Genomic DNA, 16,915 nt, shown 5'->3' on the forward strand with positions numbered 1-16,915 from the left:
AGGAGTGGTAAATGTAGCCAATATAAATTTGCCCAAGCTAAAAGAAAAGGTGTTTGTTTTCTAGCTTCTTCTTCGTTTCCTTCTCATCACTAATCTCACCTCCTTTTCTTAGTGCTCCTTCCCCATCTCTCTATTCATCAAAAGCCCAGAAATTAAATAAAACAGTAAATAATTCCCGTGAAAGGTGCCTTCCTGGTACTGTCTAAAGCAAACACAGCCTTCTGTTGGGGCATTTTAACCATCCCCAGCATTCTTACTTAGATTAAATCATGAGTCTCCTGGTCTCCAGGCATGCCTAGACATGAACTATAAAGGGAACGAGATCCGTGGAGTTTCTCTAGTAACTGAGGCCACATCAACAACAACCCTGAGAACAAGCATTCTTTAAAACTGACACACACAGAGCCAGGCCACACAGCTTCTTCTCATTATTGAACTGCTTTCGTTGTACTATCCACAAGATAAACGGCATTTTAAAAATTTATTTCAGTAGAAAATGCATCTTGATGACTTTTATATCTCTGTTTTCTTTATTTTTTATTATATTTGAAGAGGAGTTTTAAAAATCTGAATCTCAAGGCATCTACTGCAACCCATGCCTTAGATGAGAGCAATCCAGCTCAGGTAAGGCATGCAAGATGCAACTAATAATCATCAGACATCAATCAGGAAGAGGCAGACAATCTTACATTAGGAAAAATGGCTAACCATTTGAAAGAACAGATTTGTTTTTGTAACTGTGCCCTAATCAAGACTTAAAAGTCAGCATATTGCTAATGGAATAGAGGGTATTCAGCTCCTGGTTTTATTTATGTATGTCTATTTAACTGTAAAATACAAACGTGGCTCTACAGTTATCTCTAGAGAGCTCAGAGGTTATGAGCTCTGATTTCAGCGTGTTGCCTGGGAGGGCTTGTTGATTGTACATTGTAAAGAAGCATAAGGGATGGTGTAATGTGTTCTAGAATATTGTGCCTCTCCCCAAAATGAGATGGACACAAGTTACAGTGAGTTGTAAATGACTTGTGTTTTGTCTTTTTAATTTTACAGGTTGATTTTCACATTCATGTTTTCTGTACTGCACATTGTATACTTCACTTTGGTTTCTTACTCTTCACTGTCGGTGTTCACAGAAAAAAACAAGGAATTTAGCAAAAATACTTTCATACTCAAAAATAATACTGTAACTTAAACTTATCCTTGGGGAGTTCTGGCGTGTTAATAGTGTGGATATGGGGTGTGTGTTGATAAATCTCACAGGATTCCCTTCTCTGCTCTCCATGTTATTGATGGCACCTATGAGACCATTTGCTGGTTTCTGGAATCGGTCCGTAGCTGGGAAGCTTTCTTTGATGGAAAATAATTTAGAACTAAGCTTTCAGGATCAACAACGAGTGCCTTATGCTGGGTTCATGAAGACCATGTTGGGGGGTGGGAAACTACTTCCAATTGAGTTCCACACAGTGAGTAATCAGAGAATATTCTTTATCCTCTTCTGCTTCATTTATTGAAGGGAAAGGGAGGAGGAGTAACTAACGGAACAGTTAATAATGGAGGTCTACCGGGAACCCTCTGTCCGTCCTCTTGGCCCCATCTACCCCAAATCCACACATAAACACATCACATCATCACATGTGAAATTGTGGGAAAAAGGAAATGGAACTGGTCAAAGACATTCTTTCTCTGGCCTTCGCAGCCCTCACCCTGAATGTCCAAATTTAGTCTTATTTCAAGGACCTGCTCCATGAACCTCCCCTGACCAGTCACAATTCTCCCTTCTGTCTCTTCCCAGTGAGTGATTGATGGTCTACTGTCTCCAAAGGTAACGAGGTTCACTTGTTTGTTGCCACCAATGACTAGGGGCTAAACACATGCTGGTATTTCAATAAAGAGGTGCTGGAAGTAGGACTCGTTTTGGTTTTGCCTCTCGTGGGTCTTGAGAGGATAAAACTGTGGCCTTGGTCTCCTGAGGGCCATCCTTGGCTCTGAGAAACAAGCTCGCTGGCTGCCTTTTTTTGACTAGATCAGCCTTCCACCTCACCCCAGCGCCCTCCAGCCTTGAAGGGGGAATACAGACTGCAGATGAGACCCTCAAACTCAGGGTCCAGGCCTATCTCCATTGGGAGAAGTCAGCCTTCCATTTAGTCCCAGGCCAGCTGTCTTCCTTAATGGGGATGGGCGTGAAAAGCGGGGTCTTGGGGCTTTTGGGGGAGGGGCAGGGGAGAAGGAGCTCTTAGTCCCTCTAGTCCTATGGGGTAGTAGAGGAACTTTCTAAGGAAAGGTGCCTGGGTCTCCTGGCCTCTTCCCTCCCTCCAGGCCCCTTCTCAGCTCCCTTCGCTCTCTCCCCGGCCCCTCCCCCACCAGCCCCGCGTGCCCGCCCCGCCCCCCTCCTCGCGGGGTTCCAAGGGCGGTTGGCTCGCCACGGCCACGGCCACGGCCACTGTCACTTGGCCGTTTGGAGCTGCGGGGCGCACGGGGTAGAGAGCCGGCTCTAGGGTTTGGGCTGGGAACTGGAGAGAGGTCGTCGGGCCGCCCGGGAGTGAGGGCGGTGGGAGCCGCAGGGGGAAGCGCGGGGGACAGGAGGGGAGACCCCGGGCGGTGCGGGAGGCTGCGGGGCGGCGGAGGCAGGACTCTGCGGCGGCAGAGGTGAAGCCGGCCGCCCGGGCGCTCCCGGGAGCCACCTAGGGTTTGGAGGGGAAAGGGGGGTGCCGGCCCAGGAGGTGCGGGGTGCGGGGTGCCCTCCGGAGCGCCGCCCGATGGCCGTGCCTCGCTAGGTGTGCGCGGCAAGTCCTGCGGGACTGCGCAGGCTGCGGGCCGGGCTCGGGTCCCGGGTGGGGGTCCCTGGCGGGTCCGGGGGCGTCGTCCCGCGAGCCTCGCCGCCGGGGCTTCGCGCCCAGGCCCTGCGGGCACCTTCCCTGGTGAAGTGTGGGGTCGAGGCGGGCGGGGGGCGATTGCGGGCTGCCGGCTCGGGGGACACCGCGTGGGCGCTGCGGACCGTCTGGAGCTGCAGCCTGCGGGCGCCGGTGCTCGGTTTGTAGGCAGTGTAATTAGCTGATTGTGCTGTGTGCTGGCAATCACTAACTCCACTGCCATCAAAACAAGGCACAGCATCGCCGCCGCCGGAGGAGAGGACCCGCCCCGGAGCTGGAGCGGAGCGAGCTGCAGGCGCTCGGAGATCTGATGCGTCAGCGTGTGATGGGCCTGGCGCTGCGGGGCCAGCGAGTGGTCCAAGTGCCAGCAAAGCCCTGAGAATTCGGGGGGGTCGGGGGGTGGGGGAAGAGACACTGCTTCTAGATACACTTAAACAACTCCCCTTTCTAAGAGTAAAGCAAGAGTGTGCAATCCCACGTAAGGAAAGCGAAATGTGGGGGCTTTGATGGCTTTAATTGTAAGGTGCAGACTTTTAAACTGCTGGGAGGACTCCGCCCCATGTAACGACATTTAATGGTTTAATGCTGTGTAGCTGTGATTGATTAATCCTGCCGGTTTTTCATTACTTAGTAGGACATTCACACACCCACCAACTAAAGCTGAAGCAATGGCTAGCCCGTCGCAAAACATGGGACGCCAACTTGAGACTGCAAGTTTGTGATGAAAGTACTCTGTTTTCTGTGAGTCTAGTTGCTAGGCAGTGTAGTTAGCTGATTGCTAACAGTACCCAATCACTAACTACACGGCCAAGTAAAAAGATTTGGGAATTCATCCAAGCGAGACGCCTTGGGCACATCAACATACGTGGGGGAAGGAGCTGGGATTGGGACACAGCAATGTTGCCAGTTCTCTCAGCCAAGAGAGAACTCAACATGTTAGCTGATAAATATATAATGTTTGTGATGAAATGTACGTGTGTGTTCATATAAAATGTTTCAGTATTTCATCAGGCTCTTAACCAGAAAGCTTTGGGATAGATTGGGTAACTGTGTAGATGTGTGATTATCAACTTTTGAAATATTTTTTCCATGAGATTGTATTCGTGTTTGGAAAGAATAAAGTGCCATGCCGACATAAATTGTCATGAGCATGTGTTCCTTTCCTAAGTTGCCTTTATGGGGGGTCATCAGTTCCTGCCACAGTAATTACAATTTTCCTGTCTCTGAAATGGTTAAACTGTTCCTAGATTAACAAAATCTCCCAGGAAAGCTATTCACAAGCACTTGTTAATGTTCCCATAGGACTACACTAACAAATTTATTTTCCATGAAAGGACTGAATCCACTCATCAGGCATCTTTAAATCGTCATTCACAAAAAAATAAAAAAATAAAAAATAAAAATAAAAATAAATCGTCATTCACACTTTGGCAGTCTAGGCAGGCTTTAGCGGGACCCATTAGTACATGCAGTTCATCTAAATCCAGCTTCTTTCCTAAAATTTGCCTTAAAGGATGAGGGTGGGGAGGAGGAGAGAATTATAACAAAAATTATATCCATGGGAACCCACTGGCCCAGTGGAGACCTCTAGCTCCCAATGGAATGGGAACTGCCCTATTTAATTCTCCAACGGAAGCTGGCCTATACCGGGCTGAGCTGCGACAATGGGCGTGGAAGGGGGAATTGGGGCAGTGGCTGAGGAATAGAAAGCTTCATTGGGACATCTTTGGGGGACCTGGAGGTGAAGAACAGGGGAGGCAGGTAGAAGGCTGACCTACCACATGAGCGCTGAAGTGCTTCCCCACTGACTCCAACAGGACAAGACACGCCCCCAGCTGATGTTGTGACTCTCCCGTCTGGACTCCATCACAGACTGGTCCCGAAGCCTGTGGTCACTACAGGCGTGGCATGTACGCTGGACCTCAACATCTACGGAGGAAACGAAGGGTTTCCGGCCTGGCCTGTGGCTGCCAACTTGAAGGTTCTCTGAGAGGCGGGGCTGGGAGAGGGTTCCTGGGAGCTTGGACAAGCGTCCTCAGTTGCCATGGAAGCGAGGCGCAGTATAGGCCCCAGCCATGGAAAGAAGCCCTGTGACACTTGTCCCCATGGATTATTAGTATTCACTGGCTCCTCAGAAAAGGACACCAGCTTGGCCAAGCAGTTTTGGGTCACGGCATCCCTGTATCCTCCTAAGGAATCCCAGCTGGTGCTGTCGGGCAGCAGCTGTCAGCGCCTGCGGATGGCCAGGTCCTCCAAGAGCAGCGCCACTGGTGAGTAGCTGCTTCCACCTCAGCCAACATGGAAGATACTAGAGCCCCTCCCCAGAGGAACTGCTGAACATAATGCTTTTTCTTTTTTCCATGATGGTTGGCATTCAATATCATATTAGTTTCAGGTGTACAGAGTTGTGATTGCACATTTATATGACTTACAAAGTGATCCCCCCAACACAAGTCTAGTACCGTGCTATATAATCATTACAACATTATTCACTATATTCCCTGTGCTTTACAGCCTGTGTCTATTTTTATAACTGGCTATTTGTACTTTCCAATCCCTTCACCTTTTTCATCCATCCCTTAATTAATACCCGTCCCATTTGGCAATCATCAGTTTTCCATATCTATGAGTTTGTTTCTCTTTTGTTTGTTCACTTATTTTGTGCTTTAGATTCTACATGTAAGTGAATATGTAAGTCATACATATTCGTCTTTCTCTGTCAGACTTATTTCACTTAGCATCATACTTTCAAGGTCCATCCATGCTGCCCCAAATGGCAAGATTTCATTATTTATGGCTGATATCCCATTGTATATATGTACCACAATTTTATTCATCTACCTATCAAATTTAATTCTAAAGTAAGAATTTTTCATTTGACATTTCTAAAACTCTATACAAATAGTTCTTAAAGCTTCTCATCAATTCTTCTACCCAAAAGAATCAGGGGTGTCTTTGTTATATCTAAAATTACATCTTAAAGTATCCTCTATATCATATATTTGGCCAAAGAGTATAGAAGCATCTAGGGAAATGTTATTATATCTTAGCTGAAAGGATATTAAGAATAGTCATTTAGCCCTAACTGGTTTGGCTTAGTGGATGGAACACTGGCCTTTGGACTGAAGGGTCCCAGGTTGGATTCCAGTCAGGGCCACATGCCTGGATTGCAGGCTGGATCCTCAGTAGGAGGTGTGCAGGAGGCAGCCGATTGATGATTCTCTCTCATCACTGATGTTTCTCTCCCTCTCTCCCTCTCCTTTCTTCTCTGAAATCAATAAAGTTTTTTTTTAATAGTCATATAATTGAGTTCAAACATGAAATTCCTAGTGAAAGTTGAAGGCAAAGTTAACGTTAAGAACCAAGTTCCTGGCCTGTAAGACCTTAGCAAGCCCAAAGACATGGAAACTGTTTTTATAGGTATAGAAAGCTTAAATACCTTTAAAGCTGTTGTTTTCTAATGATTTATATTCTTTGTAATTTTTAGAGAAAAGTTACTTGCAGTCTCTTCTCCTTGAGAAAAAAAGTAAGTACCAAGTTTTATGCCTTTCAACATTCTGATTCCAAGATTAAGAAAATGCAAAATACAAAGATACAACTTTACCCTTTGGCATACCCTGCCTCAGAAACCACCCTATTCATTCAAAGAAAAATGCCTCTATTCCTATAACATCTTGAATGGGGACCTTTTCTTGTCTCTGGACTCAGGCTTACTTCTCTTCTAAAAATTAGAGTTGTTCTGCAGCCATAGCTAATTAAGTCCATCTCCAATTATATATGAATCTGGTTTATAAAGTTTTAAGATACAGTACATATTTGTATTTATCTTCCTACTCCATGTACTACTTTTTTATATTTATGCAATTTTATATCAATATTATTGTAAAATCAAGATAAAAGTATTTCAGATTGAATATGACTTTATTTTCTTTAGAGGGAACAGATACCATTGATGAAACCCTAAAGATGGAGGAGAAAAAAAAGTATCTGGAAAAGGTAGGTTAACATTTTAGAAGGTCATCTGATTTTCATTAAGCTTCCTAAATAATCCCAATTATTCTTTTTTAACATCTGCATATACAATTTTTCTACATTTGGTATGTCTGCTTGAGCAAACAAAAAATCTTTGTTAGAATTTTAATTGAAGATTTAAAAATTCTATTAAACTGCCTATTCTCAGTCTCTACAAAAGCCCAAGGATGTATAGGAACAACCGAATTAGAGAGAAATGGAGGAAAATGGATCCATGTACTTTCACAAACCATATACAATGTTTTTAAGAACAGAACTATTATAAAATCAGGAAAAATTGAATGTGATTGATTGTCTTAATAGATCAAAATTAAATGAACAAAGGAATGAGTCTGTCACCATTTCCACTAAAGGCTGAAATTAAACACATTGATGTTGTCAAATCAACTAGACAAGTCTCTTTTTTGGCAACATCTTTTATTTGCTTTTCATGATGCAGGCACAGCCCTTAAGTCAGCAATTAATGCAGTGATTTATAGAAATACTTTATTTAGTTAATGGATAAATTTCATTCCTGTAACTGTTTCTGAACTATAAAGGCAAAGACAGAGGATTTGTTTTGGCCTAATGTCTTTAATCATTGCACATATTGGCAAACTCTGAAAGACTTATCGGGAATTCTGCATAAATTACAAAACAATGCATTTCAGTTTGCTGATCACATTAATTCTCTTTGTGGACTACTGCTGATTCCTCCAAACAAATTAGGTAATTAGACACAGTCAGCATTTTCTTCTCTCTCGAGGATATTAGGTACAGTATATTTATATTAGGACTTAAAGTGAGGGAAGGAGACTCGTTTTAATTGAGGCAAAAATCATTAAAAATGTATTTTTTCAGCACTTTGTAGATAAAGTTTCATTTAATATCATTTTGGAAGGGATTTGAAATAAAATGTTAAAGATACACTATTATCAGTTGTTTCATCTTTTGTCAAACAATTAAGACAATATGGTATAAGCTTCATGTGGATATTCTGCTAATGGACTATTATATTAGTATCTTAGAACTGGTTTCCTTGCCCAGGTTCTTCTATTAACTTATGAATTATTAATTCCACAGATATTTATTGAAATACTCTTCTATGCCAAGTACAGTACTAGATGCTGGGAATACAAAGATAGAATGTGGTTCCTGATCTCAAGGAGTTTACAATCTAGTGTAGTGGGGAAATAACCAAGAATTATGATACATTATTATGATAGATGTATTCACATAATACTATGGGAACATATTGAAGGACATTAAAATCAAGCTTAAGAAATCAAGAACTCGTCTCAGAGCAGTTGGGTTTCAAAGTATTTATAGAGTTGACCAGACAAAAAATATGCAAAACAATTCTCTTCACTGCACTAGTCATCTACCTAAATCCCAAATCCAATTATGCTCATTTCCTACTGTGTTAGTCTGCTGGGGATACCCTAACAAAATACTTCAGACCGAGTGGCTTAAACAATAGAACTTCATCTTCTCAGTTCCAGAGGCTGGAAGTCTGAGATCAGAGTGGGTTTCTGCTAAAGCCTCTCTGCCTGGCTTATCGATGGCCACCTTCTTGCTATGTCCTCACATGGCAGAGGGAGAGCTCTGGTGTCTCTTCTTATAAGGACACATCCTATCACATCAGGGCTCCACCTTAATAACTTCACTTAACCTTATTACCTTCCTAAAGGCCTTATCTCCAAACAGTTACACTTTGAGGGTGGGGGAGGGGCTCAACATAGGCACTTGAGAGGAATACAATTCAGCCCATGCACCTACTGTCATTCTTTTCCATGGCTCTTCATATCTGTTGGGTCAAGACCAAGCCCTTCAACATGGCATTCCAGTTCCTTTCCAATCTGATCATGAGTTGACTGACTTTTCCTGCCACTATCTTCCTTACCTTGTACCCCTCCCCCACTCCTAATGTACCTACTCTCTACAGTTGGTTCTCAACCACCAGGCTAAGCCACATTGTAAACCACTCCCCATATGTGCTACCAGAGTGGTGGGTAATTTTTGCTAAACCTAAACATTATTCTGTATATCTGCCAAATTGTACATTTAGTCAAGTGGGTCTTGCAATGCAGTATAGAAGATTATGTTTTGGAGAGTAGCAGAGGCCTAACAAAACAGTAACCCAGCAGAAAAGAGATTGTTGCTGAAACTGTGCCTGGTGAGTATATAGGAGAGTTTACTTAATACTGTGTACAGTACAGTTCTCTTCCAACAATGCCATGGTGCAAAAAGTGTCCAAGAGAATCCTGCAATTACTGAATGTATTACTGGGATGTAGTATTCCTAACAGCCAATTTAGGGAGTCAATGCTAAGCAGTTTACATGTATCTACTCATATTCTCCTTAAAACAACCTCATGGTGCGTATACTTGTTTAACCAAACAAAACTTAAATGATTTTCTAAAGGTCCCACAACTAGAAAGTGGCAGAGCCTAGTTCAAAGCCTGCATCCTAACTCCAGAGCTCATGTGCCTCATTGTGTTGTAATGACTGTGGGCCATGGCATTGTTTAGGCATGCTGCCAAATATTCTAAAATTCCAAACTCAAGTATGAAAACAAGCGTGAGACATATCTTCCCCAGTCCTGCAATACTATGAGTTGTTTCTTCAACCTGCAATGCACTTTTATGTCTCTACCTGTAATTCTCCCCTTCCCCTTTCCCCCATTTATATATTCAAGACCAAGCTCAAATGCCACCTTCTCTGTGAAGCCTTTCCAGCGTGACCTTGAGGCTAGCCAGTGAAGAGCTTCCTTCTCTCTCCTCCTAGAGCAAGTGTCATGTGCCTCTCTCCTGGTATTTGTCACAGTCTCTTATCTGTGTTGCAGCTACTTTTGCATGTCTCTGTCTTTCCCACTAGATTACAAGCTAGTGGGAAAGACAGAGACATAGTGTAGTGAGCTTTGGAGACAAAGTGTTTTGGAAGTTGAACTCTGCCACTTACTATTTGTGTGACTTAGAACAATCTATTTAACACCCATGAGGCTCAGCTTCCTCAGATATAAAAAGAGAAATGATAAAAAAAAATATCCACCTCATAGAGTTGATATAAGATGTATAGAGCCTGGCCATAGTTTGCCCTCAACAATTGTTAATTTTCTTCTCCTCTATGGGGACAGATTTTATTTCTTATTTGCTTAACCCCATGCCTTTCCAGTTACTAAAACTCAAATATTTTGATTGAATAAATAAAAACATAATTGAAGTAATAAATGAGTGAAAGTGTGCTCTCTACAGTGATATTTCCATTTTGTTTAGCCTTTCAACATATATTCATCAGGCATATTTTCTAGACAGATAATTTTTGCAAGAATGTTCCCCAAAGCTAAGCTGTTTGCAAGTCTGCTTTAGGGCCATTTCTAGCACCTCACCTCTTTTCTTTCTTTTGCTTGTATGGTCCATAGATGATGAGAGAAAAGATGACTTCCTGTAATTACTAAAGCATAAAATCTATTTTGGGTACAACTGTTTTTCTAAGTCTATAGTACTCTCCCTGCATTACTACCACCATTATTCTAGAATTTTTAGCTTGATGACAGAAAGTAAATGGGAATAGAAGTTCTTTTAAACATTTACAATAATCTGTTTAATTTGAGAAAATCTTATACATGTTTTGAACATATACATGATAAGTAAATTCCTGGAATAATATTCATTTTAAAATGGAAAACAATATTTCCCATCAATTCTCTTAAAGGTTTTTTTTTTCTTCCACTATCTCCTTAAAGTTAATGAAAATCTAAAAATTTATTTTCCATCCCTCTTAAAAGTACATTTATGGCTTTCTCTCCTCAACTGATATTGATTTTTCAGTTGTTGAAATTTTTTGAAACTTTAATGTTATCCTCAAACTTGGAATATTTTCCAGGTGTACATTATAAATGTTTTTGGTTAGTGAACAAAATGCTATTAATCACTTCTATTTCTGTGATGGATATCCATGGCAGGAAATCAAAAACAATTGTGTCTGTCAAGATTAGATGGCTTACTTTGTCCATAAAGGAAACCCGATAGCAATATATGGACCATTATTCTACTTCTGATAGTTCTAAAATACTCTGAAAACATCCTAGTAAATGAATAGTCAGCTCATTCTCTGAAATCATAAAACTCATTTGCTTTCTAGTTTTGCCACCTTTATAATGACTATCTCTTTATGAAAAGAAGTATAAGTGATGCATTTGCTTGGAGAAGGAAGAAGATAACAGAGCAGTATTTTAAGGTACATATAGTAAGCAGTATATATATATACTGCTTACTATATGTACCTTAAAATACTGAGAGAGAGAGAGAGAGAGAGAGAGAGAGAGAGAGAGAGAGAGAGATGACATATTTGGAAATATCCAACTGGCATAAAAGTTTTAGCATGAGTAAATAAATATAAAATCCTTTTACAAGGAAATTATTTAATCTGCATATCAACATCTCAGATAAACCCTTTATTGGGAATGGGGTTTTAACCTGTCCTATCACCCAGTCTATGCAACCAATACTATAAGCCTAAACCAAAAGTGAGTTTGCTATCTATCATTTCTGTGAAAAAGAAGCAAATTGTACTATGATAAGCACATTATTTGAAAAAGAAGAATCTGACGCTTCACATGGTGTTTTCTTAGGCACTGAAGCATGAAAATGGAAATAAAAATTTAATGTTATTCTTTGTTGTCCTATACCAAGCATGTCAAACTAAAAGGCTAACACGAGCCAAATAAACAAGGTTTAAGTTTACGAGGGCTGCAAAAAAACAAAAGCTTCAATTTTCATAGAAATGTAGGTTTATTTCTATAGAGACATGCTGAATATAAAGGGCTAAAATAAATGAGTAATCATTAACATAAAATAATAGAACATTTTAATAAAAATTAATATTTTTCTCGAACATTAACTTACCAGACACTGAATAAACACACAGTTGTAACACAAATAAACCTATTTTTCTTGTTCTCTGAAAGCAAAATATTTCCTGTTGCACACACCAAACAAGTCAGTACAAGACTAATGACGTGGCAGTTGGCAGCTAAAATTTTGCTGCTAGTATTAGTGGAGAGAAATGGTGTACCTGTGTGTAAGATGCATACAGGAAATGAATACAACATGATTATAGTAATCAGTCATTAGTAAATGTTGTAGTTCATTATTAATAATTATGTATAATAAAATATTGTAAAAGTTAAGTTATGAAATTTTTACTATAGCATTATATTGGCTGGTCCACAAAAATATTCATTGTGGGCTGCATGTGGCCTGCGGGCTGCAAATTTGACATGTTTCCTATACTTTCAAAGTAAGTGTCCTAGAGTCAAACCAGAGATGTAGGGACTTCAGATAAAGAAAATCCTCAATGGTGTCAGATTGATCAGGATTGGCTTCCCAGACAAAGCTAAATTTTCTCAGTGTTCTCTGCTTTATTTTAGTTTTGCTTTCCACCCCAATAGATTAACAGAGTTCCTTTCTCCCCATAAGACAAATACCACTAGGAATGGTAGATTTCTCTTTCACCAACAAAATATAATCACTTAAATTCTTGTTCTTAATTTATCAAATAAGTCAGGTGGAAGAATCATAAAAACAGACTGTGCATTCACAATAACAAGCAAATGTTTTGGTAGCAAATGATAGTTAAAAGATTATACAAATACTAATTACTCTTTTATATCATCTACAGTACTACTTTGTTTTCAAACATTTTTTAATCTTGGAGAACATGTTCAGTTGAGAGATGAAGTCCGCCCCCCCCTTAATATTTAGTAACACAGTCAATGAAACATGCTTGGGGAAAAGGGTGAGATTTGGAATCAAGTAGCTGAATTCATTGCCACCCAGACAACCCAGCCTCAGAGGCCGTGCCCCCAGCTGCATCTCTTCCTCTTTTTTCCAAAGGTCTGTATACTTTATTTTCTATACACATTCATCTTAAGAACAAAATTAAAATCCTATGGTACAATTGGACAGGGACCCATACTAATTATCTGTTTGCAATGATTGAATGAAACTATCAAATGCAGAATGAAGCAAAGGATCATGTATTTTTTTTAATAAGACATATCCATTTGATTTCAGTTACATGAAGCATTAATGTTCAAATTGATACCTCAAAAGCAGCAGGAATTATTAGAGAGCTGTATTATTCTGTGGATCAGATGACACAGAAAAGAATTATGGCATACCTGAAATCAATAATATAACATTCTTTGCCTCTATCAAAGACAAAATGAAAAATCATGGGCAAGTTATATTAGAGCAGCTAATAATGTTAAACAATTTATGTATCTATATTTACTTCATCATTTGACCATTTTTCCTATGAGAAGGCATGTTAGTCATGTTAAATCTAATCAAGAATGACCTCAGAGCCTGAGGTGATATAATCATTCATCTGTTTGGCTCGAGATTTTACAGCCAGTCTGTTGGTAATATTTGCAAATTCACTTACTAGCTACAATTTATCTGTAACTCCAACTCGATGCTCATGGTGCTTCCATGGTCATTGGTGGACACCCACAGAACAGTGAGCACTGCGTCACCCAAACACGTTTCTAGCTGAGGATGAACAAGGTGATGGTGCTCTGCTTCCTGTTTCAGCTTTTACACTATGAACAGGTTTCCTTTCTACAGTTTATTTAGTGCCACGTTTTTAGCTTTTTGAAAAATGATTTTACTGTTTAAGAAAAGCCTCCAAGTGATGAAATGCTGTCCTAAGTGCAAGAAGTTGTCATATGCCTTATGGGGGAAATACATGTATTACATAAGCTTTGTTCAGACATGAGTTAAAAATAAATGATGCTGGTTTTGGGTTCTATATTGATAAATCAATAGTATATTTTAAATAAGGTGTCTTTAAAGACAAACACACATAAAAAAGTTATATATTGATCCTTTGATGAAATGTAACCAGAGGCAGGCAGGAAGCTAGAAACAATGGTTCAGTATTTGCTAATTCAGTGTTCACAGCAACTTTAATAAACCATACCTACTATGAATGAAAATTAACTATACTAAAATTGGTTGAACTGTAGTTTAATATCTGCCTTCTGCCTCACCTCCCAGTCTCATTAACCACCATTCCCCTTTAAGTGCAATTCATACAATAACTTTTTTAAGTTATTTTTTTGAGAGATAACAAGGAGGGGGGGCGGGGAAGACATCAAAGTGATTGAGAGCAACATCAATTGGTTGATTCCGGCATGCACCCCATTAGACGTACTGGATTTCAGGTACCTTTGAGATAAGCCAATTTGAGCTTTCAGACAGGCCTGGGAATATATGGGCTAGAGAAGTATGGGCCAGGGATGAGACAGAGTCATCTGGATTGGGAATCCCCCACCCTCCCCTTACAACTTAACAGCAAGGCGGGAAAGACATACCTGAAACATGAAGTTAATCCCATTCGCCCATTTATCATACCTACGTAACATCAACATGATAAAAACCTTAATTATTTGTTTGCCTTGATAATTATTACAGGCTGAATTATCAATAGTATGTAATTCAATCATAAATAAATGTATCTTTAATATATCTGTCTATAGTTTATTGAATTTTAAAATTCAATGCTCATTTTATGCTCATGTTTTTTTCAACATTAAAATTCAGATGTTACTTAATTGCTTTAAAAAATAAGTGCATTTTAAAGCAGTTTTTAAAATCACTTTCAGCTTTATGCATTTGTTTTGTGTAAAATTTTTAAAACAGGAACTATGTTCTTGAAGTAATTATTACTGGTTTTCCATTAAGATATTAGGTCTAGTAATAATTAATGTCGTTTTCTAATACTTTATTAAATCGAATTTATTTAAACAATACAACAAAATTTAATCAACAATATAGTTGCCGTTGTTTTCTACTACTTGTGCCCAACGCTCAGGAAGCATTTTAATCCCTCTGTTGTAAAATTCTTGTGATTTTGATGCAAAAAATTCGGTCAATGCATTTTTGAGGCATTCTTCATTATTAAATTTTTTTCCAAGAAGAAAGTTTTGCAAAGAACGAAACAAATGGTAATCGGAAGGGGCAATATCAGGAGAATATGCAGGTTGAGGGAGAACTTCCCATTCCAACTGGTGCAGTTTTTCAGCAGTGATTCTTGCAGTATGCGGTCGTGCATTATCATGGTGAAGAATTACGCCCTTCCGATTAATCAGCGCGGGTTCTTTTTCTCTTAAAGCTTGGGCTAACCTTTCCAATTGGGCACTATACACTGCACTTGTAATGGTTTGGTTAGATGGTAAAAGTTCATAATGAAGAATTCCTTTAAAATTCCACCAAACACACAACATCACTTTTTTCGCATGCAAGTCAGGTTTTGGCGTGGGCTGCGGAGCCTCATTTTTGTCCAACCATTGAGGCCGCCTTTTCAAATTAACATTCAGCACCCATTGTTCATCTCCGGTAATAATTTGCTCTAAAAACGGCAAACGGTTTTGACGAGAGAGGAGCGAACTGCAAATTGTGACTCTTTGATTACGGTTGTTGTCGGTCAACTCATGAGGAACCCATTTTCCAAACTTTTGGACTTTGCCAAGTGCTGGCAATTGATTGGAAATTGTTTTTTGCGAACAATTTAAAGTTGTCGCAAGCTCTTGTTGGGTAATTTGAAGATTTTGCACCAAAAGAGCTTGAAGAGCTTCTTGATCAAAATTGGACACACGGCCTCGACCACTCTTGTCATCTAATGAAAAATTTCCCTCGCAAAATTTCTCAAACCAACGCTGGCATTTTCTGGCGCTAACTGCATCTTGACCAAGAGCACTACAGATGTTTTTTGCAGCCTCACTTGCTTTTCTTCCTAATTGGAACTCGTAAAGCATGCAGTGCCAAATATGCTCTTCATCCGCCATCTTCTTAGCCCTAGTTTTGCAACAAAAACCAAACCAAACACAAACTTTTTCAAGCAAAACTTGTTAATTGCACTTCACACGTTCTGTAGATACCATGTGTTTGAAGGTTATGTCAATACAAGCCAACGCCAAGCAAGATTTTAAACGAATGTTAGAAATCGACATTAATTATTACTAGACCCAATATATGTAATAGAACTAAGAAAAAAATGTAACAGATCCAAAAAAATACACATTTTTCTTCTTCAAAACAGATAAATTCATATTTTGTTGAAACATACATTTAAGAAAAATGTTATGGTTTCCCTCTTATGTAATGACTGATATGTTTTTCTCATTTTAGTAAGCTGTCATTTTTCTATGAAAATTATATATGTCAGAGCTGGGAAATGAGCCAGGGTCAAGTAATTTCCAGGAAGTACAGAAAGGTGCTTAGATATGCATTTTTTTTTTCTGCAAGTCAGCATTCTTCCTCTCTCCGATTAATATTCCTCTAACATTTTTCATCCACTCCCATAAATTACTGTGTTAGGGCTTCGTTCTAAAAATCAGGTTAGTGCTAGAAAAAGCCTTCTACTTATTATTCAGACTATCTTTAAAAGTGCACAGCAGATCATTTGAGGTCTAACAGTTCTTTATCTTATTATAATAAATATAAATTTACTATATGAAAATTATAGAATGTACATATCAGATGTCAAGGAATTGACATGGGAATTGTAGTAAATTCATAGAATATATTCATAGTTAAAGCATTCTGTTATCAGAATCAACAAGCTAAGAGGTGCATATGACTTTTGGAATCGAGCCCAAAATGAGAGTTTTTACTAATACATAGTTTTACTGTAAGCAAGAAAAAGTCTCACCTTCCTTAAGAGTTCATTTGTAACATAAAATAGAAATAGAACCCACTAAGAATTAAGATGTTCAGGTGTTGGGTGATAAATCACTGTGGTTTTAATTTGCATTTCTCTAGTGATTAGTGACTTTGAACATCTTTTCATATGTCTATTGGCCATCTATATATCCTCTTTAGAGAAGTTTTTAATGATTGTTTATTGGTGTTAAGTTGTGTGAATTTTTTTTTTTTAATATGGTTTTATTGATTTCAGAGAGAGGAAGAGAGAGGGAGAGAGATATAATAGAAACATCAATGGTGAGAATTGATTGGCTGCCTACT

General features: G+C 39.4%; 1 protein-coding gene across 1 annotated transcript in view; it reads left to right on the plus strand.

The window, feature by feature from the left end:
• Positions 1-405: 405 nt before the first annotated feature.
• Positions 406-16,915, plus strand: part of HOATZ (HOATZ cilia and flagella associated protein) — a 31,474-nt gene continuing 14,964 nt past the window's right edge. The window contains exons 1-4 of the mRNA XM_036427136.2: positions 406-624; positions 4,688-5,140; positions 6,358-6,396; positions 6,805-6,866. Coding sequence (XP_036283029.1) covers positions 4,915-5,140; positions 6,358-6,396; positions 6,805-6,866 — 327 coding nt within the window. The 5' untranslated portion in view covers positions 406-624; positions 4,688-4,914. The remainder of the gene's footprint in view (positions 625-4,687; positions 5,141-6,357; positions 6,397-6,804; positions 6,867-16,915) is intronic.

Source organism: Pipistrellus kuhlii, unplaced genomic scaffold (genome assembly GCF_014108245.1).
Source record: "Pipistrellus kuhlii isolate mPipKuh1 unplaced genomic scaffold, mPipKuh1.p scaffold_m20_p_9, whole genome shotgun sequence".
NCBI lineage: Eukaryota > Metazoa > Chordata > Mammalia > Chiroptera > Vespertilionidae > Pipistrellus > Pipistrellus kuhlii.